At 41.3% G+C, this 27,509-nt stretch overlaps 1 protein-coding gene across 2 annotated transcripts in view; it reads right to left on the bottom strand.

The window, feature by feature from the left end:
- Nucleotides 1-27,509, bottom strand: part of LOC134357641 (multiple C2 and transmembrane domain-containing protein 1-like) — a 575,938-nt gene that overhangs the window by 107,102 nt on the left and 441,327 nt on the right. For both annotated transcript variants that reach the window (XM_063069271.1, XM_063069272.1), the window contains exon 18: nt 5,980-6,039. In XM_063069271.1, the coding sequence (XP_062925341.1) occupies nt 5,980-6,039 (60 nt within the window). The remainder of the gene's footprint in view (nt 1-5,979; nt 6,040-27,509) is intronic.

The raw sequence follows: 27,509 nt of genomic DNA, 5'->3' as shown, positions 1-27,509 counted from the left end.
AAGTGAATTTGAATAGTAATTCAAAGTAAAGGCATTATAGAGCCACCAGAGGTATTTAAGGAGATTCGAGTGATTCAGGATTAAATACAAAAAAGATCAAGAGGATAAAGCAAGGAAAGAGTTGTTTGTGGAAGTTGAGGACGTGGGTAAAGTAACCCATGAATATTTTGTGACCATCTTTACAGATGAGGGTCAGCAATGGCAGGGATGTGGTTCGGCACAAAATATTGGATACAATAATGATAGTAAAAGATTAGCATGAATTATAATAACAGCAAGGATACTGCATTCATTAGATTGAGACTTAGGTGCTCTTTATACTTGGCTGTCATAGAAGCGGATGCACAACGGATTGTTGGATTCTGATGTCTTAATCCAAAGTTCTTTCAGAAGTCAGAAAGTGCACAAAACTTATTTCTTCACCATTGTTTGATCAAGCATTGATAGAGAAAAGGAAAATTGAACAGACTGATAGCGGTCTACTAAGCAAAGAGAAAGACATAAGAACTAAGGTGGTTCTGCCTTGTAATCAGCTATTTTATTCCAATGGATAAGGAAAATTCCATTCAAATTGCCAACGGGCTTGCACTCATCTGGATGAGCTGGGCAGCACTGTGAGAATCATGTTCTTTGATTTCTCCAGTGCTTTTAACACCATACCACCTGCTTTACCAGGGAGTAAGCTCACAGAGATGAAGGCGGATGCTCCACTAGTGCCCTGGATTACAGACTACCTGTTCAAACGGCCACAGTATGTGAGATTGCAGAGCTGTGTATCGGGTACAGTGGTTAGCAGTACGGGGGCACCTCAGGGGACTGTCCTGTCCTCCTTCCAGTTCACCATCTACACCTCAGACCTCAGATACAACTCTGAGCCCTGCCACCTGCAGAAGCTTTCGTATGATCCGGCCGTTGTGGGCTGTATCAGCTGGGGTCAAGAGGCTGAGTACAGTAGAGTGTGGATAACTTTGCTGAGGGGTGTGGGCTGAATCACCTGCAGCTGAACATCACTAAGACAAAGGAGTTGCTAGTGGACTTCAGGAAGGTGAAAACACCCTGCATTCGCATCTCCATCAAGGTAACGGATATGGAAGTAGTCCAGGACTTGAAAAACCTGGGAACCCAACTGGACTGGTCTAAAAATACAGAGGCTCTGTACAAGAAGGGACAGAGCTGACTGTACTTCCTGAGGAGGCTCTGGTCATTCAACATCTGCAGTCTACGTTGCAGATGTTCTATCACTCAGTGGCGGCCAGCATTCTATTCTATGCCGTAGACTGCTGGGGCAGCAGGGTGAGAGCAGCTGACGCCAAGAAGATTGATACCTGTCAGGAAGGCTGGTTCTGTTCTGGGGGTGGAACTGGATCCCCAAGTAGTTGTGTCTGAGAGGAAGATGCTGTAGAAGCTATCAAGCATTATGGACAATCTCTCTCACCCCTCTCCATGACATACTGGACTAACAGCAGAGCACCGTTGGTCACAGACGGATTCCACCAAGGTGCACCACTAAATGCCACAGTATATCCTTCTTCCCTGTGGCTATAAGACTCTACAACTCCTCCTCCTTAAGTATATGGCTTCATTGCACATCTGTACTTTGTACTATTACTTTTTAATGCACATTTTGTATTCTTTTTCTTACCTCAATGCTAACATTTTATATTGTAAGGTACATATTTCTGACTGAGCAACCTTGCAACAATAATTTCCTTCCGGATAAGTAAAGTTTTATCTTATCTTATTCCATATAAACTACCTTGTGGGTTTAAGTATTCAAGAGTATTCATAATCGTTAAATGTTATTTCCAGTACACAGTGAAAAGGAAAACAAAATAATTGTTACTCCCGATCACATGCAGCACAAAAAAACAACTAAACACAATAATTAAAAAACAATAAATATAAATACATAGAGTCTATAAATATGGATTGTATGTCCACAGAATGACGCTAGGCCAGGAGTGATTGTAAATAAGGTGACTGAGAGGAGTTAGTGGCTGGAGGTGTTGATCAACCATTCTGCTTGGGGAAAGTCACTGTTGTAATGAATCCAGTCATTTTACTCCTCAGAGGTCAGTGTTAATGAGCCTATCCATACCCAGATATCGATACGCTCAACTACATGATTGTTATTTTTAACTATTCTTGCTGGGTATTGGGCTCACTGAAGGCCAGCATACCATATGCATTCTTCATCATCCCATTTATCTAGGTTGCTGTTTCAGAGATTCGAGATTTAAGATTCAAGATTGTTTAATGTCATTCCCTGTACACAAGGGTAAGGGAGAACGAAATAATTGTTACCCCAGATCTAATGAAGCACAAAAAGATGATAAAGATCACTAATAAAAATGCAACAAACATAAATACATAATGCATAGATCGACTGTACATCCATAAAGTGTCACTAGACTGTACATCACGTGACTGACAGGAAATAATAAAGTAGTGGTGGAGTTAGTGGGTGAAGGTGTTGATCAACCTTACTGCTTGGGGAAAGTAACTGTTTTTGAGTCTGGTGGTCCTGGTGTGGATGCTATGTAGCCTCTTCCCTGATGGGAGTGAGACAAACAGTCCATGAACAGGGTGGGTGGGATCCTTCAATAATTCATTTTTGAACATTGGCCTCAGCTACATGGATGCACATTCCGAAGCAGCTTAACACTTGAAAGCTTGGTTTCAGATTTAGTCTGTTGCCAAACACTGTCAGGGTGGGGGAGAAAGGCTTTACTTACTAATGTTTAATAAGTAAAGGGAATAGCCTGAAGCTGAGGACTGGAACATTGTGGCAGGGAAGCAGTTCCCATCATCAAAGACCCCCATCATCCAGGCCATACTCTTCCCAATACCACCATCAAGCAGGAGCTACAGAAGCCTTAGGTCACACATCTCCGGGTTCATGACAAATATCAGGCTCCTGAACCATTGTGGATAACTTCACTCACCACAGCTCAGCCTGCAGACTCACTCTCAAGGACCCTTCTCACTCATGTTCTCAGTATTATTTATTTGCACAATTTGTCTTCTTTTGCACATTGGCTGTTTATAAATTTTTGTTTCTATACAGTTTTTCATAAATGTTACTGCATTTCTTTATTTTCCTGTAAATGCCTGCAAGAAAATTGATCTCAAAGTAGTATATGATTACATAAACATTCAAAGTACAAAGTTCAAAGTCAATTTATTATGAAAGTACATAGATGTAACCACGTACAACCCTGAGAAACTGTTCAGGAAAAGGTTTATTTTTCTCTTTTCTTTTCAAGGTGGCTGGGTCCTGTCAGAGTCCATGATCTGCAGCTCCAGCTCAAACCACAGTTCTTCATGGGTGGTAGGTTCTCACTCTCACCCTCGGACTCGCCAAGTGGCCTGACATTTCGATATCTCCAGGCGCACCCTGGAAGACGTGTGCCTTCGTGGTGCGACCCTGTGGACAACTCAATTTCTCGCCAAAGTCACTGACGGAGGCATCACGGGAGATTGAAACGTTGAGACAGCAGGAGGTGCACGCTGCTGTCCAAAGAAGGCAGCTTCACTTGAGTGACACACATCAAAGTTGCTGGTGAACGCAGCAGGCCAGGCAACATCTCGAGGAAGAGGTGCAGTCGACGTTTCAGGCCGAGACCCTTCGTCAGGACTTGAATGATATCTCTCTCTCGGGAGTTGATGCTTTACTGCTGCTTGTGCGTGGCAGGGGGAGGGGATTTTAACATTTTCTGTCATTCATTCTTTGTGTTTTTGTTTCCGTTTCATGAATGTCTGTGAAGGGTAAGAATTTCAGCTTGTATACTGTATACATTCTCTGATATTAAATTGAACCATTGAACCATTGAATGTACTTTGATAATAAATTTTACTTTGACAAAACCGTGATTTTTGTTCACTCTGTGTTGTGCTTTTGCTAATTTTGGGATCACATTTCAAAACAAGACATTAAAGCATTAGTTAGCATGTTAAAGGTACCTGAATAATTATTTAGATAGAGTAACACTTTGAAGCATCAGTTGCCGAATTCAGTAGCTCTGCACTTATGAGGATGTTTGGACAAGTTATTGACTATAAGGGGGTGATCCTGAAATGCCTACAAATATGTTCAAATTTAGAAAAAATCTTATTGCTACTGTCAATACTTACAGAACTATTTAATTAAATCATCCATCTTTATCTTTAAACTTTGACATACTGTGAATCACCTTTTTGTTAACTTTGACAGGAAGCAACTCAAACAAAGTAAATTTATTATCAAAGTAAATATTTGTCACCATATACAACCCTGAGATTCATTTTCTTGTGGGCATTCACAGTTGATATAAAGGTACACAATAGAATCAGTGAAAAACTACACACAAACAACCAATGTGCAAAAGGTGACAAATTTGGCAAATACAAAAAAAACAATAAATAATATTCAAAACATGAGCTATAGAGTGCTTAAAAGTGAGTTTGTAGGCTGTGGAGTCAGTTCAGGGTTGAGGTGAGTGATTCAGGATCCTGATGGTTGAAGGGTAACTGTTCCTCAATCTGTGGCATGCAACCAAATGCACTTGTACCTCCTTCCCGATGGAAGCAGCGAGAAGTGGCCATGGCCTCTCAATAACAAACAATACCAACATCTTATCAAAAGACAGAGGAGAACTTACAAGTCAGACTTCCATTTTTCTGACGACTGAATAAGAGCTGTTGCCAGCAAAGGAAAATATTCTACTGTCAGACTGTATCTTGTAGATAAGTACAACAGAAGCAAGAGCTTGTGTTACAAAGCGAATCATTTATCATGTGGTTATACGAAGAACACAACCATTCAGGCTTCATATGGGAGATTTATAAAGCATCCAAGCTTTGAAATTCTGACATTCTCTTTGTCCATCGTTCTGCACCTATTCGTGTTTCATCATCCTTATAGCAATTACTCAATTTCCAAACACACTGTTTGTAACCTGTAATATAGATTGCCAAAACAATCTTCACATCTCCTTAGCTATTTATATTATCCTTGTGTGCTGTGATTATTCCTGGGGCAATTTTAACACAGCATGCTTATTTCCTTCTCTAATTCTTCAGTAGCATTTTTTTCTGCAATGTAATTATTATAATTAGCATCTTTTATTCTTTAAGAGCAATAAAATCAGTCAAATCTATACAAATTATAGAACACGGAACACTACAACACTGTACAGGCCCTTCAGCCCAAGATGTTGTGCTGACCTTTAAGCCTACTCTAAGATCCATCTACCCTTCCCTCCCACAAAGCCCTCTGCTATCCATGTGCCTATCTGAGAGTTTCTTAAAGACCCCTAATGCATCTGCCTCTAGTATCACCCTAGGCAGGGTGTTCCTTACACCCACCACTGACATCAGTAATGCAAAAAAACCTACCTCTGACATCATTCCTAAACTTTCCTCCAATCACCTTAAAATGATGCCCTCTCATATTAGTCATTTCCACCCTGGGAAAAAGTCTCTGGCTGTCTACTTGATCTGTGCTTCTCGTCATCTTGAACAATGCTATCTCTGTGTAGTTTGCACAAAGTTACATATAAGGAAAACTTTCCAGTAAACTGTAGAAACATTTTAAATGTGTGGCAATTGTTACAGCATTTCATTTTTTTATTTACTCTGTTTTCTCAGATGCACTCTGTATTTTTACCAGCCACCACTGGTACACCAGTTCTAAAACACAGCTTTCTCCTTCAGAAGTTTGTCATTTCTCTTCTGTACAAAGGATTACTTTTTGCTGGCACCTGCATGACCACACCAACATACATGCATTAAAATATTGCTTAACTTCGAGGCCTGAGAAAAGGTTTTCCCCTTCCCCATTGTAAACAGTAACAGTTGTTAGGATGATAAACAGCTCTCTCCAATTATCTGTACTCCAGCACTTCAAACACTCCTTTCCAGTCTGCAGAGCTCCATCAGGTCGAAAAACAGAAGTCCTTAGTACCTGAGGGAAAACAGAGGTATTCATCGGATAATTACCTTGTCAACTCTGTCCTCTTCATCCTCCTCATATGCTATCAAGCTCTCTTCTAACTCTTGCTGTGAGAGAGAAAACAGAAAATGCCGTAGTCATCAGCAATGTGACGATAAACCATGTGTCTGGGATTACTATGAGGTTATACTTCATAAATAGCACTGCAATGAGATAAATTTTAAACTCTCTTTTGAGGTCTCTGTTGTAATGTAGAGTAACATGGAAATAAGTTCACACATAACGAGGTTCTAAGAGCAACAATGAAATACGTAGGAAGCCAGAGAACTTCTGTTACTGAGGAGGTTGAACAGATGTCTATTTGCCATCACACCAGAACTCTGGTTTGTTTCGAACACCACTGCAGCTTCTTGTCTTCCACCATCAGGTTTCTGAATGGACATTAAAACTATCCCACTTTTTGCACTACTTAATTAATTTATTTTTATAGAGTACCTCTTATTGCAATTTATAGTTTTTTGTTGTGTATAACAATGTACTGCTGCCACAAAACGACTCTCATGACATTTCCCAATGATATTAAACCTGATTCTGATTCTGACATCAACTAAATGGGAAAATTGGCACCAACTTGACGTCTGAGATAGAGGGGGTGCAGGTAACTAGAATGGCCGATCTGATTAACTGCCTGGGGGAAGAAACTTTTAAAATGTGAAGTTTTTTGTTTTACTGGCTGTAAAGCTTTGCAACAGGGATTCCAACATTTTTTATGCTCATGGACCCCTACCATTAACCAGGTGTCCATGGACCCTGTGTTGGGAATCACTGTCCCACAGGGAAACTTACAGAGGAACTCTTTGACAAGAATTCTGTTCACACAGAGTAAAACTGTAAGTCCATTAGGCATACTGTGGGAGCAGAAGTAGGCCACTCAACCCTTCAACATTCTATCATATCTGACCCCATTCTCCTGCCTTCTTCCTGTAACCTTTGATGCCCTGACTAAACAAGAACCTATCAACCTCTGCTTTACATGTACTCAATGACTTGGCCTCCACAGCCGTCTGTAGCAATGAGTTCCACAGATTCACCACCCTCTGGCTAAAAAAAAATCCTTCTCCTCTCTGGTATAAATAGACGTCCCTCTATTTACTTTGAATTTGTGAAGCTTTGCCCTCTGGTCCTAGACTCAACCGGGATAGGAAACCTGCTCTCCACATCCACTCTATCCAGGTCTAGTAAAAGTTGGCAAGGCACAATTTTTTTCTGTATTTTATTAATCAATAACACAAATTGCAGAAAATATCATCATTAGACAAACTTATATACTTCTAGACAAAACAATCTTCGAGTAAAACACAGATATTTGATTGTCTTAAGGTAATCTCAACAATACAATCTTACTGGTGCAATAAGTATACTTTTTAAAAGGACTTGAATACTTTACAATACATGGGACACAAGCAATATGAACTGCATTTTGTTACAATAATATGTTCTTTTGTAGCATTTCTTAGTGTTACTGTATTTGAATTCTACATTGACATGTATCTAATGTAAAAGTGGATCTGGAAATTCCCCACAATGTGTAACAATTTATACAGTAAACTACACAATGTCATGAGGCAATGATGAAAATAATGCCTGCTTATTCCTGCTAATGCACTGACAGCTTATAGACTGGGCAATATAGAAACATAGGTCTCCCTAATGCTTTCAATACATTAATGAGTATAGCAAATCAATCCAAATTCAACTTCAAACACTATATACTATTCCATGGTGTTATTTAAGGGCATGAACTTCTATTTTTCCCAAAGCAAATGACTATATTTACAAGACAACAATGTAGAAGTGTTTTCGCACATCACAGACTCCATTGTTTTCAGGACAAACCCTTTACATCAGGATTAGTTACCCCGTTACTCAGCTTTTCAAATAACCCTTCACAATCAAATGATTTCATCGACAAAATCAGAATCACAGATAACTACATCTTTTCACTTAGGAAATCTCTGCTGAATAAGCAAATCAAAACCTGAATTTGCAATAGTTTCTCACGTTCTGGGTCACAGTTATAACAGTGAGCTGCCATGCATTATTACATGCTACAGCCCTGGTTACAAGACTACATTGAAGCTTTACTAAAGGGTAAGTAAATACTTCACTACTTTATCAAGACAAAGTGACCTAGAATGGAGTTTGTCATGATTAGGAATGGACAAAAAAAATGGTTCAAACTCACTGTTAATCAAGACCATCAAAGAGAAAAAGATATTTTCAAAGTAAATATCAGGCTTGAAGTTCTGCTTCTAATTCCAAGTGTTTTCTAAATGATAATACTAACCCTTAAATTAAAAAATGACTACCATTTTATAGCTAGACAAGCATTCAGGTACTTGACAAAACTCCAAAGTCACATTGAACTAACAGCAATAATTAATTGCTGATCATCGATTCCTTGATCTTCTGGTAATGCCCCCCATCCTCACGCTCTTTCATCATTTCCCATCCCTTTTCCCTCTCTCACCTTATCTCCTTGCCCGCCTATCACCTTCTTTTGGTCCCCCTCCTCATTTTCTTTCTTCCATGGCCTTCTGTCTCTGTGACCAATTTACTTCCCAGCCCTTTACCATCCCCTCCCCCTTCAGATTTCACCTATTGCCTTGTGTTTCCCTCTTCTTTTAAATCTACTCCTCAGCTTTTTTTTTCCTCCAGTCCTGTCGAAAGGTTTCGGCCCGAAACATCAACTATACTCTTCTCCTAGATGCTGACTGGCCTGCTGAGTTCCTCCAGCTTTTTGTGTGTGTTGCTCATATTTCCATCATCTGCAGATTTTCCCTTGTTTGTTAGTAATTAATTGGGGTGATTATAAATCTTCCAAGAGGACTACATCCTCGTCGTGGTTTGAAGGCTTGTGTGGAGATGTTGGAGAGCTTTGATATCTGGAGTCTGGGCTTTATGCTTTGGCTCTTGGTAGGGTCACCCATGCCAAATGCCAAACAGATCAAAGTGTAGAGGCCAGACTAAGAATGACCCACCGGTCGTCCCGGTTTGGGGGTTCAGCTCAGGGCTAACAATCCTGACTGGTCAAACAAAACTGTTACAGAAACAGTAATGAAGAATTCCCCAACATCTGAGTGTGATGGTATTCCTGAGTCTCCATGCAGGACTTTCCTGACTGAAAACCGAGAGGAAGCTACTGGCACAATGCAGGAAGGCGTGAGCACCACCAGACAGACGGAGAAGGAATCCTTGATTGCTGCCCTAAACGCCAGTGGTGTAATGGGCAGTTAGTGATTATAAATGATCTCTTGAAAATAACTGAATTCCCTGTGAATCCACAACATTCATTTAGATAGTTGTGCTCTTCTCAGACAAGAGATGCAGTAATCTTAATCAGAATCAGGTTTAATATCACTGGCAAATGTTGTGAAATTTATTGTCATGCAGCAGCTGTACATTGTGACACATAATAATTAAAAACTATAAATTACAATAAGATGTATCCATAAAAAATTAAATTAAATAATTAGTCCAAAAAAGAGAGCAAAAAAATACTGAGGTAGTGTTCATGTCCATTCAGAAATCTGATGGTGGAGGGGAAGAAGCTGTTAAGTGTGTGTCTTCAGGCTCCTGTACCTCCTCCTTGATGGTAGCAATGTCCTGGGTGATGGGAGTCCTTAATAGTGGATGCCACTTTTTTGAAGCATTGCCTTTTGAATGTATCCTGAATGCTGGGGAGCCTAGTGTCCATAATGGAGTTTACAACTTTCTACAGCTTTCTCCAGTCCTGTGCAGTGACTCCTCCATACTTCAAAACGCTTTTTAGAAAAGTCAATTAACTGACTTAACACGTGAGTTTAAAATAAATATGAGCTTGTTAACAAAACTAATTGGTATGATGGACTGGAAACTGTATCTCGTTATGCAGTATTTTTACATATTATGAGAAACTATTTCTATGAGATACTACGAACTTGGTTAACGGTACTTCATGCCTGTGGTATACATCAGCACAGAGGCCACTGAAATGCAGGTTTGATGACTGGCAATATCGCAGCTGATGTTGCAGAGCTAATCAAGTTCATATGAACTCAAAGACCGGTGCAGGTTTGAAACGGGGAGCGGGTCCTGATTATGGAATAAAGATTAGGTTTAGTATATTAATGAAGCCATCCCTACCTCAGTAAATATCCTTGTCAATGAAATAGGAAAGATTTTTGTGTTGAATGGACGGTTACCACAAGTTTCCTGTAATGGGTGAGTCTAGGACCAGAGAGCACGGACTCAGAAAAGAGGGATGTCAATTTAGGACAGAGATGAGGAGGAATTTCTTTCACCAGAGGGTGATGAATCTGTGGAATTCATTGCTGTGGAGGCCAAGTCATTGGGTGTATTTAAGGCGGAGGTTAATAGGTTCTTGATTAGCCAGGGCATCAAGGGTTATGGAGAGAAGGCAGGAGAATGGGATTGAGAGGGATAATAAATCAGCCATGATGGAACAGCAGTGTGGATTCAATGGACCAAACGGCCTAATTCTGCTCCTACCCCATATGTCTAACACCAATCCTGATCCCTGATGCCCATCTCTCAGTTACTGTCTGAAGGCAAAGCTATCCTGGTTCAGCCTGGAATGCTGGAATGTCCCAAATGTCATTGCAGTAGCTCACATGTTAAAGTCTGTATTCTGTATGCAACTTTCAAAGTCATCTGTGACTCTGCACCTTTCACACGAGATACGATTTGTGATTGCTGTCTATATTCGAAAATGGTTCTGCTTTGTCCCTGCACAAAACTGGATGAGACCACCCACAAAGAAGGTTTAACCGTGCCTTTTAAACCTGGAAAAATATACTGTTTCATTCACAATGTTATGTCCTCTCAGAAACCTCTCTGCACAACTACAGAACCCAAAACAAACAAAATTCTCGAAGAGCAATGATAATTTGAACCTTGTGATAACATCTATGCAAACAAAAAGTCTGTAGTTTTAATTTTTAATCCTTGGTTCATAAATCATAAATAAATAAGTATTTCCTTTGCATCAAATAGCATTCAGAAGTAAAAACCAAAATAAATCTAAACATTAGTGATTTTATTGAAAGTTAAAGTGGATCCCAGGGAAATAACTATTTCTGCCCCCATGGTACCCAAGACTGATTTGGGGATCAATGAATCAGGCTGGTCGGGACTTGATTTTTTCTGGAGCCATTGCACATAAAGAGATCACAACATATGTTTGTGTGGGAATTGATTTACATTTTATGAGTGTAAATGTAATAATAGGTTATTGACATTGTATGGATTGAGGTCTGTCTAGAAACACTGAGGTCAGTCCACTGCACCTATGGTTCAGCTGACTTCACACAGATTCAATAACCTCATTATTAGTCATTTTGATCACTCTGTTTTACAATGCATGGTCAGTTTGTCAAAAGCTGCAGAGATTTACTAACCTGTGACCACTTCTCATTAACCTTTTGGCTGCTGACTTTGTAGGAATTTTACTATTTATGCTATTTATGCAGTGCAGTTTGTTTCAAATCAGTGGGAGTGAAATTGATCTTCAGAGACCATGCAAATTGGACAATAGTGAAAGGCTTCTTTTACATCCTGAGTTATTTTATTTCCCAAAAAATCCACTTCCCTCACAGGGAAACGATAACGAATAATTATCCGGGTAATAGTGAACGAATTTTCCATGGACACAGATGAATTTGTTTGTTGTTATATGGTTCACTCATATTTGTCCCACTCCCAGTAGGTAGCATCCACACCAGGACCACCAGACTCAACAAAAGGTAGGGCTGATCAACACCTCCCCTCCCCCAACCACCACTACTTTATCATTTCCTGTCAGAGGCACCTTATGTACAGACACTCCTGTGCCTAGTGTCACTTTTGACCATAAGACATAGGAACAGAATTAAGCCGTTCAGCCCATCAAGCCTGCTCTGCCATTCCATCACGGCTGAGCCCAGATCCCACTCAACCCCATACACCTGCCTTCTCACCATATCCTTTGATGCCCTGACTGACCAGGAAACGATCAACTTCTGCCTTAAGTATACCCATGGACTTGGCCTCTACCACAGTCTGTGGCAGAGCAATATGGACAAAGAATCAATCTATGTATATAAGATCTATTAAGTATTTATATTTATTGTCTTTTTTGTTCTTTATCTTATTGTGATTATTTCTGTGTAGCATCAGATCAGGAGTAACAATTATTTTGTTTTCCCTTGCACTTGTGTATAGGAAATGACATTATGCAATCTTGAATCTTGAATGGTTTACATTTTAAAGATTTGAGTTTAACCACCTTTGTTCATTTAGGTAATTTAAACAAAGTTAGTGGCGTTATAAAGGTACAGATTCCAGCTTCTCTTTGCCCACTGAATACCCGAGGGAAGGAATGCAATCGGAATCTCACAGCGTTTTGAACTGTGTGGTGTGTGAGTCAGTCTCCACATCTTCAATAACAGGTTCAGGTAATAGCATTAGAAATCAGCATCAGAAGATGCTATTGAGACGAGGATTCCTTGATATTGCGGAGATGGATTGTCGTCCTTGTTCAACTCTTGTATTCTAGACCACTTGAAATGAATGCTAACATTGCATTTGTCTTCCTCACCACCGACTCAATCTGCAAGTTAACTTTTAGGGTGCACAAGGATTCCCAAGTCCCTTTGCATCTCAGATTGTTGGATTTTCTCCCCGTTTAGAAAATTGTATGCACATTTATTTCCACTACCAAAGTGCATGATCATGCATTTTCCAACATTGTATTTTATTTGCCACTTTCTTGCCCATTCTCCTAATCTGCCTAAGTCCTTCTACAACCTACCTGTTTTCTCAACACTACCTGCCCCTCCATCAATCTTCATATCATCTGCAAGCTTGGCAACAAAGCCATCTATTCCATCATCTAAATCATTGATATACAGCATAAAAAGAAGCAGTCCCAACACCGACCCCTACTGAACCCCACTAGTCACTGGCAGCCAACCAGGACAAAGATCCTTTTATTCCCACTCGCTGCCTCCTACCAATCAGCCAATGCTCTCACCATGCCAGTAACTTTCCTGTAATACCATGGGCTCTTAACTTGGTAAGCAGCCTCATGTGTGGCACCTTGTCAAAGGCCTTCTGAAAGTCCAAATATATAACATCCACTGCATCCCCTTTATCTATCCTATATGTAATCTCCTCAAAGAATTCCAACAGGTCTGTCAGGTAAGATTTCCCCTTAAGAAAACCGTGCTGACTTTGACCTACCTTGACCTGTGTCACCAAGTACTCCATAGCCTCATCCTTACCAATTGACTCCAACATCTTCCCAACCATTGAGGTCAGGCTATCTGCTCTATAATTTCCTTTCTGTTGCCTCCCTCCTTTCATAAAGAGTGGCGTGATATTTGCAATTTTCCAGTCCTCTGGCACCATACCAGAGTCCAATGATTTTTGAAAGATCATTAGTAATGCCTCCACAATCTCTATCGCTACCTCTTTCAGAACCCTAGGGTGCACTTCACCTAGCGCGGGTGACTTATGTACCCTTGGGTCTTTCAGCTTTTTGAGCACCTTCTTTCTATTAACAGTAACTGCACCCACTTCTGTTCCTTCACACACTACAACATCAGGCACACTGTTACTGTCTTCCACAGTGAAGACTGATCTAAGATACTCATTTAGCTCACCTGTCATCCACTCGTCCCCCATTATTATTTCTCCAGCCTCATTTTCTTGCGGTCCTATATCCATTCTCATCTTCTTTTATTCTTTATGTACTTGAAAAAGCTTTTACTATCCACTTTGATGTTGTTTGCGAGCTTGCTTTCATATTTCATCTTTTCCCTCCTACTGATTCTTTTAGTTGTTCTCTGTGGGTTTTTAAAAGCTTCCCAATCCTCTGTCTTTCCACTAATTTTTGCTTTATTGTATGCTCTCTCTTTTGCTTTTACATTAGCTTTGACTTCCCTTGTCAGCCATGGTTGCACTATTTTGCCATTTAAGTATTTCTTTGTTTTTGGAATACAGATGTCTTGCAATTTCCTCATTTTTCCCAGAAACTCAAGCAATTGCTTCTCTGCTGTCATCCCTGCCAGCATCTCCTTCCAATTTACTTTGACCAACTCCTCTCTCATACCACTGTAATTTCCTTTACTCCACTGAAGGCAGCAATTCAGGTACAACTTCTTCCCCTTAGCTCTCTGATACCTAAATGGACATTGAACCCATAAACACCACCTCACTTTTTAAATGTCTATTGTTTCTGCTTTTGCATAATTTTTAATCTATTTAATTACATATACTGTAATTGATTTACTTTCTTTTCTTCTAGATTATGTATTGCATTGAACTGCTGCTGCTAAGTTAACAAATTTCACGTCACACGCCAGTGATAATAAACCTGATTCTGAAATACTGCTGTGTCAGACTTTACTTTCTCCCTATCAAATTTCACGTTGAACTCAATCATACTGTGATTACTGCCTCTTAAGAATTCTTTTACTTTAAGCTCCCTAATCACCTCTGGGTCACTACATAACAGCCAACGCAGTATAGTTGATTCCCTACAACACACACAAAATGCTGAGGAACTCAGCAGGCCAGGCAGCATCTATGGAAAAGAGTACAGTCGACATTATGGGTTGAAACCCTTCGGTAGGACTGGAGAAAAAAAGCTGAGGAGTAGAATTAAAAGGTGGGTGGAGGGGAGAGAGAATCACCAGGTGAGAGTTGAAAGCTGGAGAGGGAGGGATGACGTAAAGAGCTGGGAAGGTGATTGGTGAAAGAGACAGAAGGGCATGGAAGTAAGAAATAAGGGGAGGAGGAGCACCCGAGGGAGTTGATGGGCAGGCAAGGAGATGAGGTGACAGAGGGAAAAGGAGATGGGGAATGGAGAAGTGGGTGGGGGGCATTACTGGAAGTTTAAGAAATCGATGTTCATACCATCAGGTTGGAGGTTACCCAAACAGAACATAAGGTGTTATTCATCCAACCTAAGTGTGGCCTCATCACGACAGTGGAGGAGGCTGTGGATGGACATATCGGAATGGGAATGGAAGTGGAATTAAAATGGATGGCCACTGGGAGATCCCACTTGTTCTGGCAGATGGAACGTAGATGCTCAGCGAATCAGTCTCCCAATCTACGTCGGGTCACAGTGATATACAGGAGGCCAGACCGGGAGCACTGAACACAGTAAATGACCCCAATAAACTCACAGGTGAAGTGTTGCCTCACCTGGAAGGACTTCTTTTGTTTAAACTCAGTGTGAAGTAGAATATAGTTTAACTGTGGTGGAAAATTCAAAGATTCAAAGTACATTTATTATTATGTATACAGAATACAACTCTGAGATTCCTTTCTATAACAGTGGATTTGCACAATTATTTTCATATTGGACTTGGTAGACTTTTTTAACTCGTAATTTTGAAAAATTCAGCCTTTAACTGTGACTAACAACTAAGAAATAGCCTTGCCCACACACCACTTAGAGATGGCACCAACATGGAAATTCTCTTCTCTGGGTGGCGAGATACTGTTTTCATTTCTTGTTTTTTATTCCTAATGTTTTTTTATCACTGGGCATGATATTAATTTTGAATATAATAACACATCAGCTACAGATTTCACTGTGGATATCTGAGATGACTAAAGGCATTTCTCCCTTGGACTCGGCAAAAGAACAAAGTTCAATTGGTTTCATGAACTCTGTCTCCCTCTGCAGGATAGGCTTGGTACAATATTTCACAGTCAAAGAATTTGTCACTATTATATTTCCTGATAGCAGTAATAACAGGCCATTATTGGAATGGGGCAGTGTTAGGGTGGTCTGGCTTTGGCTCATCCAGCTTGGGCTGGAACAGGCACAAGCTACAAGTAAGTTTCCAGTAAGCTTTTTTTTCCTGTCAGTACATAGCTACTGTGGTGAGAACAGGACCAGTAGTAGTGGTATATTGCATGTGTAAGAAATGGGAACTCTGGAAGACCTCCAGTCTCTCTGATAACTACACCTGCAAGAGGTGCACCAAACTGTAGCTCCTTAGAGAATGTGTTAAGCAACTGGAGCTGCAACTTAATGTCCTTTGGCTCATATGGGAGAATAAGGAGGTGACAGAGAGCAGCTACAGGGAGATAGTCACCCCTAAGCTGCAAGAGGCAGGGACCTGGGTGACAGTCAGGAGAGGCAAAGAGACTAAGTAGCCAGTGCAGAGTACCCCTCTGGCCATTGCTGCTTTAGATAATGAGAGATGCTGCAGTGAGCAGGTTGCTGGCACAATGCAGCAATGGACCTCAGGAGAGGTAAAGAGAATAAGCAGCCAGTGCAGAGTACCCTTCTGGCTGTTGCTGCTTTGGATACTGTCGGGGCTGGAGGGAGCAACCCTGTACAAACTCTCATGTCTTCTTCTGCCAGTCTCTTCAATTTAAACAAATTCCCTCAGAAGATAATCAGCAGGTCAGCTTTTTTGAACTACGCTCCGAAACGGTACCTAAAACTGGAAGGGATTCAGACTTATTTAACCTTGCTTTTAATGGATATCTTTTTGTCTTTTATTTTCATGTTGTTATTTTTATTTTTTATTTTCTTGTTTGCACTTTATCCCATTGTAAAGGACGTTGAACTGTGAAAAGTGCTCTATAAATAAGTTGTTATTATTATTATTAACATGAAAGTCCACAAATAGTTTTGTAGAATTTAAGCAAATAATTAAATAAATGGTTAATATTTGTTGAGAACACAAAGTAGTTTGGATGTAGTGCACTCATATTACATAGCATCAGTTCCAGTCAGCAGAACTTCATGAACAGATGACGAACAAAATGATGTCAGATAAATTCACATAAATATGATTCATATTTCTACCTTCAACCATAGCAATGATTTGCAGCATAATTTATTTGAAAATGATGAACTGAATGAAAGATTATAAATTACCACAAAGTATGAAAGAAATTTAATATGTTACAGCCAGTTTATTCTTTTACTTGTATGTCCTCTATTTGCAAAGCAGACTCGATGGACCAAATGGCCTAATTCTGCTCCTATACCTTCTGGTCTATTCGTCTGTGTATTTATGTATGCAAACTTCTTTGATGTAAGTGGTGACATGATACAGAGATGCACAACTGAAGAAAGCAGTGATGGAAGTGATATATTGCTGACCATGAATACTTGCCATTCCATCAATTTTTTTTTCAGAAACAGCAGTTTGAAGAATTCTACACTCGGTGGCCATTTTATTAGGTACACTTGTACATCTGCTTGTTCATGCAAATATCTAATCAGTTAATCATGTGACAGCAACTCAATGCATCAAAGCATGCAGACATTGTCAAAAGCTTCAGTTGTTGTTCATACCAAACATCAGAATGTGGCAGAAATGTGATCTAAGTGACTTTGACTGTGGAATGATTGTTGGTGCCAGACAGGGTGGTTTGAGTATTTCAGAAACTGCTGATCTCCTGGGATTTTCATGCACAACAGTCTGTAGAATTGACAGAGAACAGTGTGAAAAACAAAAAGAATATCCAGTGAGTGACAGTTCTGTGGGTGAAAATGCCGTGTTCGTGAGAGTGGTCAAAGGAGAATGGCCAGATTGGTTCAAGCTGACAGGAAGATAACAGTAACTCAAATACTGTTGTTTTAGATGAGGAGAAAATGAGAGGCAGCATGCAAACCTAAACCAGTTGTGCTTTATCATTCGCTGAACATACATCTTCAGAAATGACATGATGTTGTCTAATAGACAACGCCTCCTTACCCAGCTTCATTTCTAATTCTTTCCGATGACATTTTGCAAACACTTACCACAGGTCCACAAACAAAGTACCTATCCCTGCCAGAACAAGTGCCGCGCCTGGCCCTGCACTGCCTCCCTCACCACCATTCAGTGCCCCAAACAGTCTTTCCAGATGAGGCGACACTTCACCTGTGAGTCTGTTGAGGTCATATACTGTATCCGGTGCTCCTGGGGTGGCCTCCTGTATATCAGTGAGACCCAAAATAGATTGGGAGACCGCTTTGCCGAGCACCTACGCTCCATCCGCCAGAAAAAGTAGGATCTTCCAGTGGCCACCCATATTAATTCCACTTCCCATTCCCATTCTGATATGTCAGTTCATGGCCTCCTCTACTGTTGTGATCAGGCCACACTCCGGTTGTAGGAGAAACACCTTATAACATCTTAAGACCATAAGACATAGGAGCAGAATTAGGCCATTCAGCCCATCGAATCTGCTCCACAATTCCATCATGGCTGATCCTGGATCCCACTCAACCCCACACACCTGTCTTCTCACCATATTCTTTTAATGCCCTGACCGATCAGGAAATGATCAACCTCCGCCTTAAATATACCCACTGACTTGGCCTCCACCACAGTCTGTAGCAGAGCATTCCACAGATTCACTACTCTCTGGCTAACAATTCCTCTTTACCTCTCTTCTGAAAAGGTCATCTCTCAATTCTGAGGCTGTGCTCTCTGGTTCTGGATTCCCCCACCACAGGAAACATTCTCTCCACATCCACCCTGTCTAGTCCATTCGACATTCGGTAGGTTTCAATCAGATCCCCTCGCATTCTTCTAAATTCCAGTGAAAACAGGCACAAGGCTGCCAAACACTCCTCATATGTTAAACATTTCATTCCTGGAATCATCCTCGTGAACCTCCTCTGGACTCACTGCAATGCCAACACATCCTTTCTGAGATATGGAAATTACAATGGCATGAGAGGGGAACTGGCCAAAGTTGACAGGAAAGGGACATTTGCAGGAAGGACAGCAGAGCAGCAATGGCTGGAGTTTCTGCAAAAAATGAGGGAAGTGCAAGACAGATATACTCCAAATAAGAAGAAATTTTCAAGGGAAGAAGGACATTACCGTGGCTGACAAGTGAATTCAGAGCCAAAGTAAAAGCAAAAGAGAGGGCATACAAGGAAGCAAAAGCCAGTGGAAAGATAGAGGACTGGGAAGCTTTTAAAAACTTGCAGAAGGAAACTAAGAAGGTCATTAGGAAGGAAAAGATGAATTATAAAAGGAAGCTGGCAACTAATATCAAAGAAAATACTGAAAGCTTTTTTAAATATTTAAAGGGTAAAAGAGAATTGAGGGTAGATATAGGACCAGTAGAAAATGACGCTGGAGATATTGTAATAAGAGACACAGAGATGACAGAGGAACTGAATGTGTATTTTGCATCAGTCTTCAGAGTGGAAGATATCTGCAGTATACCGGACATTCAAGTGTCAGGGAAGTGAAGTTTGTGCAGTGAAAATTATGACTCTGGAGGTGCTCAGGAAGCTTAATGGTCTGAGGGTTGATAAATCTCCTGGACCTGATGGAATGCACCCTTGGGTTCTGAAGGAAGTAGCTGGAGAGACTGTGGAGGCATTAACAATAATCTTTCAAGAATCGATAGATTCTGGCATTGTACTGGATGTCTGGAAAATTGCCAAGTGTTACTTCACTATTTAAGAAGAGTGGGAGGCAGCAGAAAGGAAACTATAGACCTGTTAGCCTGACATCAGTGGTTGGAAAGTTGTTAGAATCGATTGTTAGGGATGAGATTACGGAGTACCTGGAGGCACATGACAAAATAGGCCAAAGCCAGCATGTTTTCCTGAAAGGAAAATCCTGCCTGGCTAACCTATTGGAATTCTTTGAGGAAATTACAAGCAGGGTCGACAAAGGAGATGTGGTAGACGTGGTGTACTTGGATTTTCAGAAAGCCTTTGACAAGGTGACACACATGTGGCTACTTAGCAAGATAAGAGCCAATGGAATTACAGGAGAGTTACTAGCATGGGTGGAGCATTGGCTGATCGGCAGAAAACAGAGAGTGGGAATAAAGGGATCTTATTCTGGCTGGCTGCCAGTTTACCAGTGGAGTTCCACAGGGTGTGGTGTTGAGACCGTTGCTTTTTACGATGTATGTCAATGATTTGGACATGAGATTAATGGATTTGTGGCTAATTTTGTCGATGATGCAAATTAATGTTGGAGGAGCGGGTATTGTTGAGGAAACAGAGAGCCTGCAGAGAGATTTAGATAGGTTAGGAGAATGGGCAAAGAAGTGGCAAATGAAATACTAATGTTGAAAAATGAATGGTCATGCACTTTGGTGGAAGAAATAAACGGGCCGACTATTATTTAGATGGGGAGAGAATTCAAAATACAGAGATGCAAAGGGACTTGGGAGTCCTTGTGCAGGATACCCTAAAGGTTAACCTCCAGGTTGAGTTGGTGGTGAAGAAGGCGAATGCAATGTTGGCATTCATTTCTAGAGGTATAGAATATAAGAGCAGGGATGTGATGTTGAGGCTCTATAAGGCACTTGTGAGACAACACTTGGAGTATTGTGTGCAGTTTTGGGCTCCTTATTTTAGAAAGGATATACTGACATTGGAGAGAGTTCAGAGAAGATCCAGGAGAATGATTCCAGGAATGAAAGGGTTACAGTATGAGGAATGTCTTGGCAGCTCTTGGGCTGTATTCCCTGGACTTCAGGAGAATGAGAGGGAATCTCACAGAAACATTCCAAATGTTAAAAAGCCTGAACAGATTAGATAAGGCAAAGTTATTTTCCATGGTAGGGGAGTCTAGGACAAGAGGGCACAACTTCAGGATTAAAGGATGTCCATTTAGAACAGAGATGCGGAGAAATTACTTTAGTCAGAGGGTGGAAAATCTGTGGAATTTGTTGCCACGAGCGGCTGTGGAGGCCAAGTCAGTGGGTGTATTTAAGACAGAGATAGATAGGTTCTTGATTAGCCAGGGCATCAAAGGGTATGGGGAGAAAGCAGGGGAGTGGGGATGACTGGAAGAATTGGATCAGCCCATGATTGAATGGCAGAGCAGACTCAATGGGCTGAATGGCCTACTTCTGCTCCTATGTCTTATGGTCTTAAAACTGTTGACAATACTCCAAGTGCAGCCTGACCAGTATCTTATAAAGGCTCAGCATTACTACTTTATTTTTATATTCTGTTCCCCTTGAAGTAAATGCCAACATTGCATTTGCCTTCCTTGCCTCAGACTCAACCTGTAAATTAATCTTCTGGGAGTCTTGCATGAACACTCCCAAGTCCCTCTGCACCTCTGATGTTTGAACCTTCTGCCCATTTAGATAATAGTTCTTACCATTGTTCCTTTCACCAAAATGCAACATCATACATTTCCCAGCACTGTATTCCATCTGCCCCATTTTTGCTCATTCTTCCCATTTGTCTAAGTCCTGCTGCAATTGCATTGCTTCCTCAGCACTACCTACCCCGCCACCTATTTTTGTATCGTCCACGAACTTTGCCTCAGAGCTATCAACTCCATTATCTAAATCACTGACAAACACTGTGAAAAGCAGTGGTCCCAATACTGACCCCTGAGGAACACCACTAGTCACTGGCAGCCGACCAGAAAAGGCCCCCTTTATTCTCAATCGCTGCCTGTCAACCATTCCTCTTTCCACGCCAGTATCTTTCCTGTAACGCCATAGGATTTTATCTTGTTAAGCAGCCTCATGTATGGCACTTTATCAATCACCTTCTGAAAATCCAAGTAAATGACATCCACTGCCTCTCCTTTGTCCACCCTGCTTATTACTTCCTTAAGGAACTCTAACAGATTTGTCAGGCAAGATTTCCCTTCACAGTAACCATGCTGACTTTGACTTATTTTATCATTAATCTCCAAGTACCTCGAAATCTCATTCTAATAATAGGCTCCTACACTTTCCCAACCACTGAGGTTAGGCTTACTCTCCGATAATTTCCTTTCTTTTGCCATCCCCCTTTCTTTAAGAGTTAAGTGACATTTTCAATTTTCCAGTCCACTGGAACTATGCCAAAATCATGTGATTCTTGAAAGATCTTCACTAATGCATCCGTAATCTCGTCCACAACCTCTCTCAGGACTCTGGGTAGCCTCCAACCTGATGGCATGAACATCAATTTCTCGAACAGCTGATAACTGTCCCCCTCTCCTTCATCATTCCACATTCCTGTTTCCCTCTCTCTCCTTATCTCCTTACTTGCTTAACACCTCCCTTTGGTGCTCCTCCCACTTCCCCTTTTCCCATGGTCTTCCACCCTCTCCTATCAGATTCCCCTTTTTCCAGTCTTTTATCTCTTGACCTCAGCCACTCCTCCTCTCACAGCTACACCTACCAGCGGCCACCTTGTGCTTCTTCCTCCCCTCCCCCCACCTGCTTGCTCTGACCTCTGACCTCTCATCATTTTTTCCCAGAACTGATGAAGGGTCTTGGCCTGAAAGTCGACTGCTTATTCATTTCCGTAGATGCTGCTTGACCTGCTGAGTTCCTCCAGCATTTTGTGTAACTTACCACAGGTGTGTTCTAAAAGGCATTTTAGTAACTCCGCAAATATATCTTTTATGTACCTTCCTTTCCGATGACCGCCTATTTTCATCCCTCTCCCCAATCCTACTCTGACATGTCAGTGTATGCCTCCTCTCCTGCTGCTATCAGGTCACTCTCAGGTTTTTAGCAGCAACACCTCTTATTCCATCTGGGTAGCCTCCAACCTGATAGAAACATAGAAAACCTAGAGCACAATACTGGCCCTTCAGCCCACAATGCTGTGCTGAACATGTACTTCACTCTTTTTTTAAGCTCCATGTACCTATCCAGGAGTCTCTTAAAAGATCCTATTGTATTCACCTCCACCACCGTCGCCGGCAGCCCATTCCACGCACTTACCACTCTCTGCATAAAAAAAACTTACCCCTGACATCTCCTCTGTACCTACTTCCAAGCACCTTAAAGCTATACCCTCTCGTGTTAGCCATTTCAGCCCTGGGAAAAAGCCTCTGACTACCCGCATGATCAATGCTTCTCATCATTTTTTACACAAGCAATGGCATGAACCACGCTTTCTCTAACTTCTAGTCATTTCTTTCCCCTCCCTCCCCCTCTCGTTTTCCATTCACCATTCTTGCTCCCTTCTTATTCCCTCTCTTCTCTGAACCTGATTCCCCTCCTCCTTCCCTCTCTCCAATGGTCCACTCTCCTCTCCAGTCAGATTCCTTCCTCTTCTGTCCCTTCTACCTATCACCTCCCAGCTTCTTACTTCACCCACCCCTCCCCATCACCCTCACCTGGTTTCAGCTCTCACCTTCCCCTCTTCCCCACCTTCCCCTCTTCCACACTCTCCCCTCTTCCCTACTTTCTCCTCTTCCACACTTTCCTATTCTGGCTGCTTCCCTCTTCCTTTACCATCCAGTTGAAGGGTCTCAGCCCAAACATAGGTGATAGATGCTACCTGACCTGCTGAGTTCCTTCAGCATTTTGTATTTGTTCCTCAAATTTCCAGCATCAACAGAATCTCATGTTTATATATATATATTTTAAGGATTATTACTGTACTGCTAGTTGTACCTGTTCCTGCCTTTAATCGCGTATGTTAACTTTCTTGCCGCTCTGACTCGTTGGGATGGACCACGTGAGGCTAATTGTAGGGCCCCTATGATAGTGATTCAACAAAACAAAATTCGGACTTATTCCACAAAGGCATAATATTTCCTACTCCAACCACACCTGACCTTTTAGTATTTGGATTACTGTCACCATATTCAACCCTGGAGATTTATTTTCTTGTGGGCATACTCAATAATAGAATAATAACCATAACAGAATCAATGAAACTCTGCACCAACTTGGGCATTCAACCCGTGTGCAAAAGACAACAAACAGCAAATACAGAATAATACATAGATAAAAATAAACCAAGAACATGAGACGTAAAGTTCCTTGAAAGTGAGTTTATAGGTTGTGGGAACATTTCAATGATGGGGCAGTGATGGCAGGAGAATGGGGTTGAGTGGAATAATAAATCAGCCATGATATACTTTATAAAACTCAATGGGCCAAATGGCTTAATTCTGCTCCTATCTGTTATGGTCTTTAGGACTCCAGTTATGGTTCAAAGTATTACAGTGCAGAAACAGATCATGAGGTTCAGTCGATCACTGTCAATGCTTTTGGCCTACCTGAGCCTTCTCTCACACTTTTATCCACGATCGTGTAGATGTGAGCAATAAAACATCTGTCTACGGACCCCTCCGTTAATGGTACAGGTCCAAGGCTTAAAAATGTTGGGAACCCCTGCTCTTTGCTGAAGTGTGATTATGAAATAATTGTTCAAACATTCAGAAAATTGAGGTAGGGCAAAAAACAATTTTTATTTTTTCAATAATCTTAATTCTCACTAATTTATTGTCATTGTACAAGTGCCTTTTCAAATGGTCAATGACTTCTACTCCAGCCTTAGCCCTGAGCTAACTCTTTAAACTTCATTGCCTTCCTCTAGGCATACAACAAGCCATCTATCAGCACCTCAGCTAGATTGGGTTTCCTGCCACCTCAAGGAATGAATGTTGTGCTGCAGCAGGGCTAGTCTCTGAGTTCCCAAGTGAGCCTATTGTTGTTCAAAATCCAACTCATACTCCAGTTCAATAAGGTAAATCCATTGGCCAGCTTCATCTAAGACAGCCTATGGGAGAAACAGGCAGCAAGGAAAGCACTCTGGAGATGTCACAGACAATGTATACAGCACTGCCTTTCAAGAAACATAAATTACATGGGTTGTAATTCCCTGTCAAACTGAATCATCCCAAAATTCCTAATGGCTTCTTTTGCAGATGGAACTACTCCTTTCTTCACTGCACACTTATTTTAATAATATATTGATTCTACAGTTTACCTAGGGAATGCACAGTTCCTTAGATAAAGGTGGAGAAGGAGCAAAACACACAAATTGCTGAAAGAACTCAGCAGGTCAGGTAGTATCTATGGAAATGAATAAACGTTTTGGGCTGAGACCCTTCATCGGGACCTGGATTTCCAACATCTGCAGCTTTTCTCATGTTCGTGTTTTTTGTATTTACTGTGACTGCACACAAGGAAATGAATCACAGAATCGCATATGATGACATATATGTACTTTATAAAGTTACCTTGGACTTTGAAGCTTGTCAGTTAGCAATCAATAAACACCAGAATTTGGCAAGACAATTTCAACAATGTTGATTATGATGCAGCCACAGAAGACCATAAGACCGAGGAGCAGAGTTAGGCCATTCAGCCCATCGAGTCTGCTCCATCATTCCATCACGGCTGATCCATTTCCCTCTACACCCCATTCTCCTGCCTTCCCCCCGTAACCTTTGACACCCTGACGAAACAAGAATCAATCAACCTCTGCTTAAAGTATACGCAATGATTTGACCTCCACAGCCATCTGTGGCAATGAATTCCACAGATTCACTACACTCTGGATAAACTTTCCTGATCTATGTTCTAAATGGATGTCCCTCTATTTGAGGTGGTCCATGGACCCCTCAGTTAATGGTAAATGTGCAAGACATAAAATAGGTTGGGAAGCCCTGCTCTGTTCTGAGGCCATGCCCTCTGGTCCTAGGTTTCCCCAAGTGTGATCTCCTATTAGGCCTCCAGGCTGCTCCTGTGTTGAACATCAAAAGTAACTGAACCATGACCACACAGGGATTTAGGCACATCACAACAGTTACTGCCTTGTTATCCGGTGACTCTATTTGTCTAAGAGCAAAACATCACATAAGCAAATATAAAAAGAGCCAAGCACTTAAGCAATCTCATTGTCAAAGATTGACTCATTCAGTTTGTTAAAAAAAACTCAGTCGTGTCAAATGAAATACGGCAAAAATGAAATCTATTGTCAGTCAGGGTTTGCCTGCTAGTTTTTTTGTTGTCTTCCCGTGCACGTCGTACTTCACTGCAGGGAAGAATTGAACTCAGAATAAACGGATCTGAAAACGCTACGCAAAGGGTTCAAGCTGAATTATTGAAGAGAAACTAAATTAATATGTAGGCTCAGTACTTTGCATTTATGGCTTCACAAGGCATTACTCTATACCGTCTACAATGATTTTTGGCATTTTTGATGCTGCCTTCTAATTTGAGGTAGGGGCGGTAAAGAGAAGGAAAGCAATGAGCAAGGATGTGCTGTGTGAGATCAGATACAAACTAGGAGTCAATGAAAAAACTGAAAAGATGCCCTGCGTCCCCTTCCGACAGCAACAACCTTTGTTCCCTCACTTATTCTATTTATTATTTATGCCTCATTTATTTCTGATTTTTATTCTGTGACCACTTTGTTACAATCACCTTGAAAAGTTTGGATAATTATGATATATAAACCATAACTCTGTGTAATGTCAGAACGGCAAGACTCTGCCACTGTGCTCCATGTGGAGTACGATGGTGGGACTATAAGGATAATCACAGAGAGTGTGGATAACAGTCATTAGAGAAGCTCAGGGTTCTGTGTGTGGGTCTCTAACACTTACCGAAGCCTCAATAAAAACCTGCAAGTCTTGTCAGCAGGGTTAATCCGAACAAGTAATGAAACATAGAACATAGAAGGGTCTTGTACGGAAAGTATGGTTCACTGTTTTATTGGTGAGACCAATGGTGGGGGAGCTATGTGGCCTCACTTGTAGCATGGAGTAGGTCGTCATGCCATGGAGTTGCTGTTTGCAGTCATCTGGGGCGGTGGGGCGGGGGGAGGTCTGGAGCCAGAGGGTGGGGTGGGTTAGGGCTGCTCTCCAGAGTTTGCTTGGTGGAAGCCAAACTCGATTGCATTCAGCTACGGCTGCATTAGAACCTGATGATTGAGCTACTGCAAATGACCCATGCACCATTAATCTACAGGACACGACACTCAGGGGCTTGGGCTACATTATACTTAGTGTAACTGTATGTTTACTGCCATTTGTATGTGCTATATGTGCCTTGTGCTGCTTATGACCCTTGGTACTGTGTGTTGCACCTCGGCGCTGGAGAAACACTGTTTCATTTGGCTGTATTCGTGGGTTTCATGTATGGTTGAATGACAATTAAACTTGAATTTGAGCAGTACAGAATAGTTCAGGCACTTCTGCTCACAATGTTGTGCCAAACTTTTAACTTACTGTAAGATCAATGTAACCCTTCTCTCCTACATAACTCTCCATTTTTCTGTCATTCATCTACCTATCCAAGAGTTACTTAAATGCCCCTAATGTATCTGCCTCTACCAACACACAATACAGGGTGTTCTACAGACCCACAACTCTCTGTGCAAAGAACTTAAATCGTTATACATTCCTCCAATCACCAAATATTGAAAAATAATTTCAAATAGCAGAACAGACACTCAGTGGCCACAGCATGGGTATCTTCTGTAGCTAATCAAGTAGCCACTGAGTTTATCTTCGTAGTCTTCTGTTGCTGCAACCCATTCACTTCAAGGTTGAACGTGTTGAATATTCAGGAATGCTCATCTGCACAACAATGTGGTTATTTGAGTTACTGTTACCTTCCTGTCTGGCCATTCTCCTCTCTCATCAACAAAATGCTTTTACCCAGAGAATTGCTGCACACTGGATGTTTTTTTTTGTTTTTTGCACCATTCTTTGTAAACTCTAGAGACAGTTGTGCATGAAAATCCCAAGGGAAACATCAGTTTCTAAGATGCTCAAATCACCCCATCTTGCACCAACAATCATTCCACAGACAAGGTCCCTTGGATCAC

The sequence above is a fragment of the Mobula hypostoma genome, chromosome 16 (genome assembly GCF_963921235.1).
Source record: "Mobula hypostoma chromosome 16, sMobHyp1.1, whole genome shotgun sequence".
Taxonomy (NCBI): domain Eukaryota; kingdom Metazoa; phylum Chordata; class Chondrichthyes; order Myliobatiformes; family Myliobatidae; genus Mobula; species Mobula hypostoma.
This window is presented reverse-complemented; position numbering and strand designations above follow the sequence as displayed.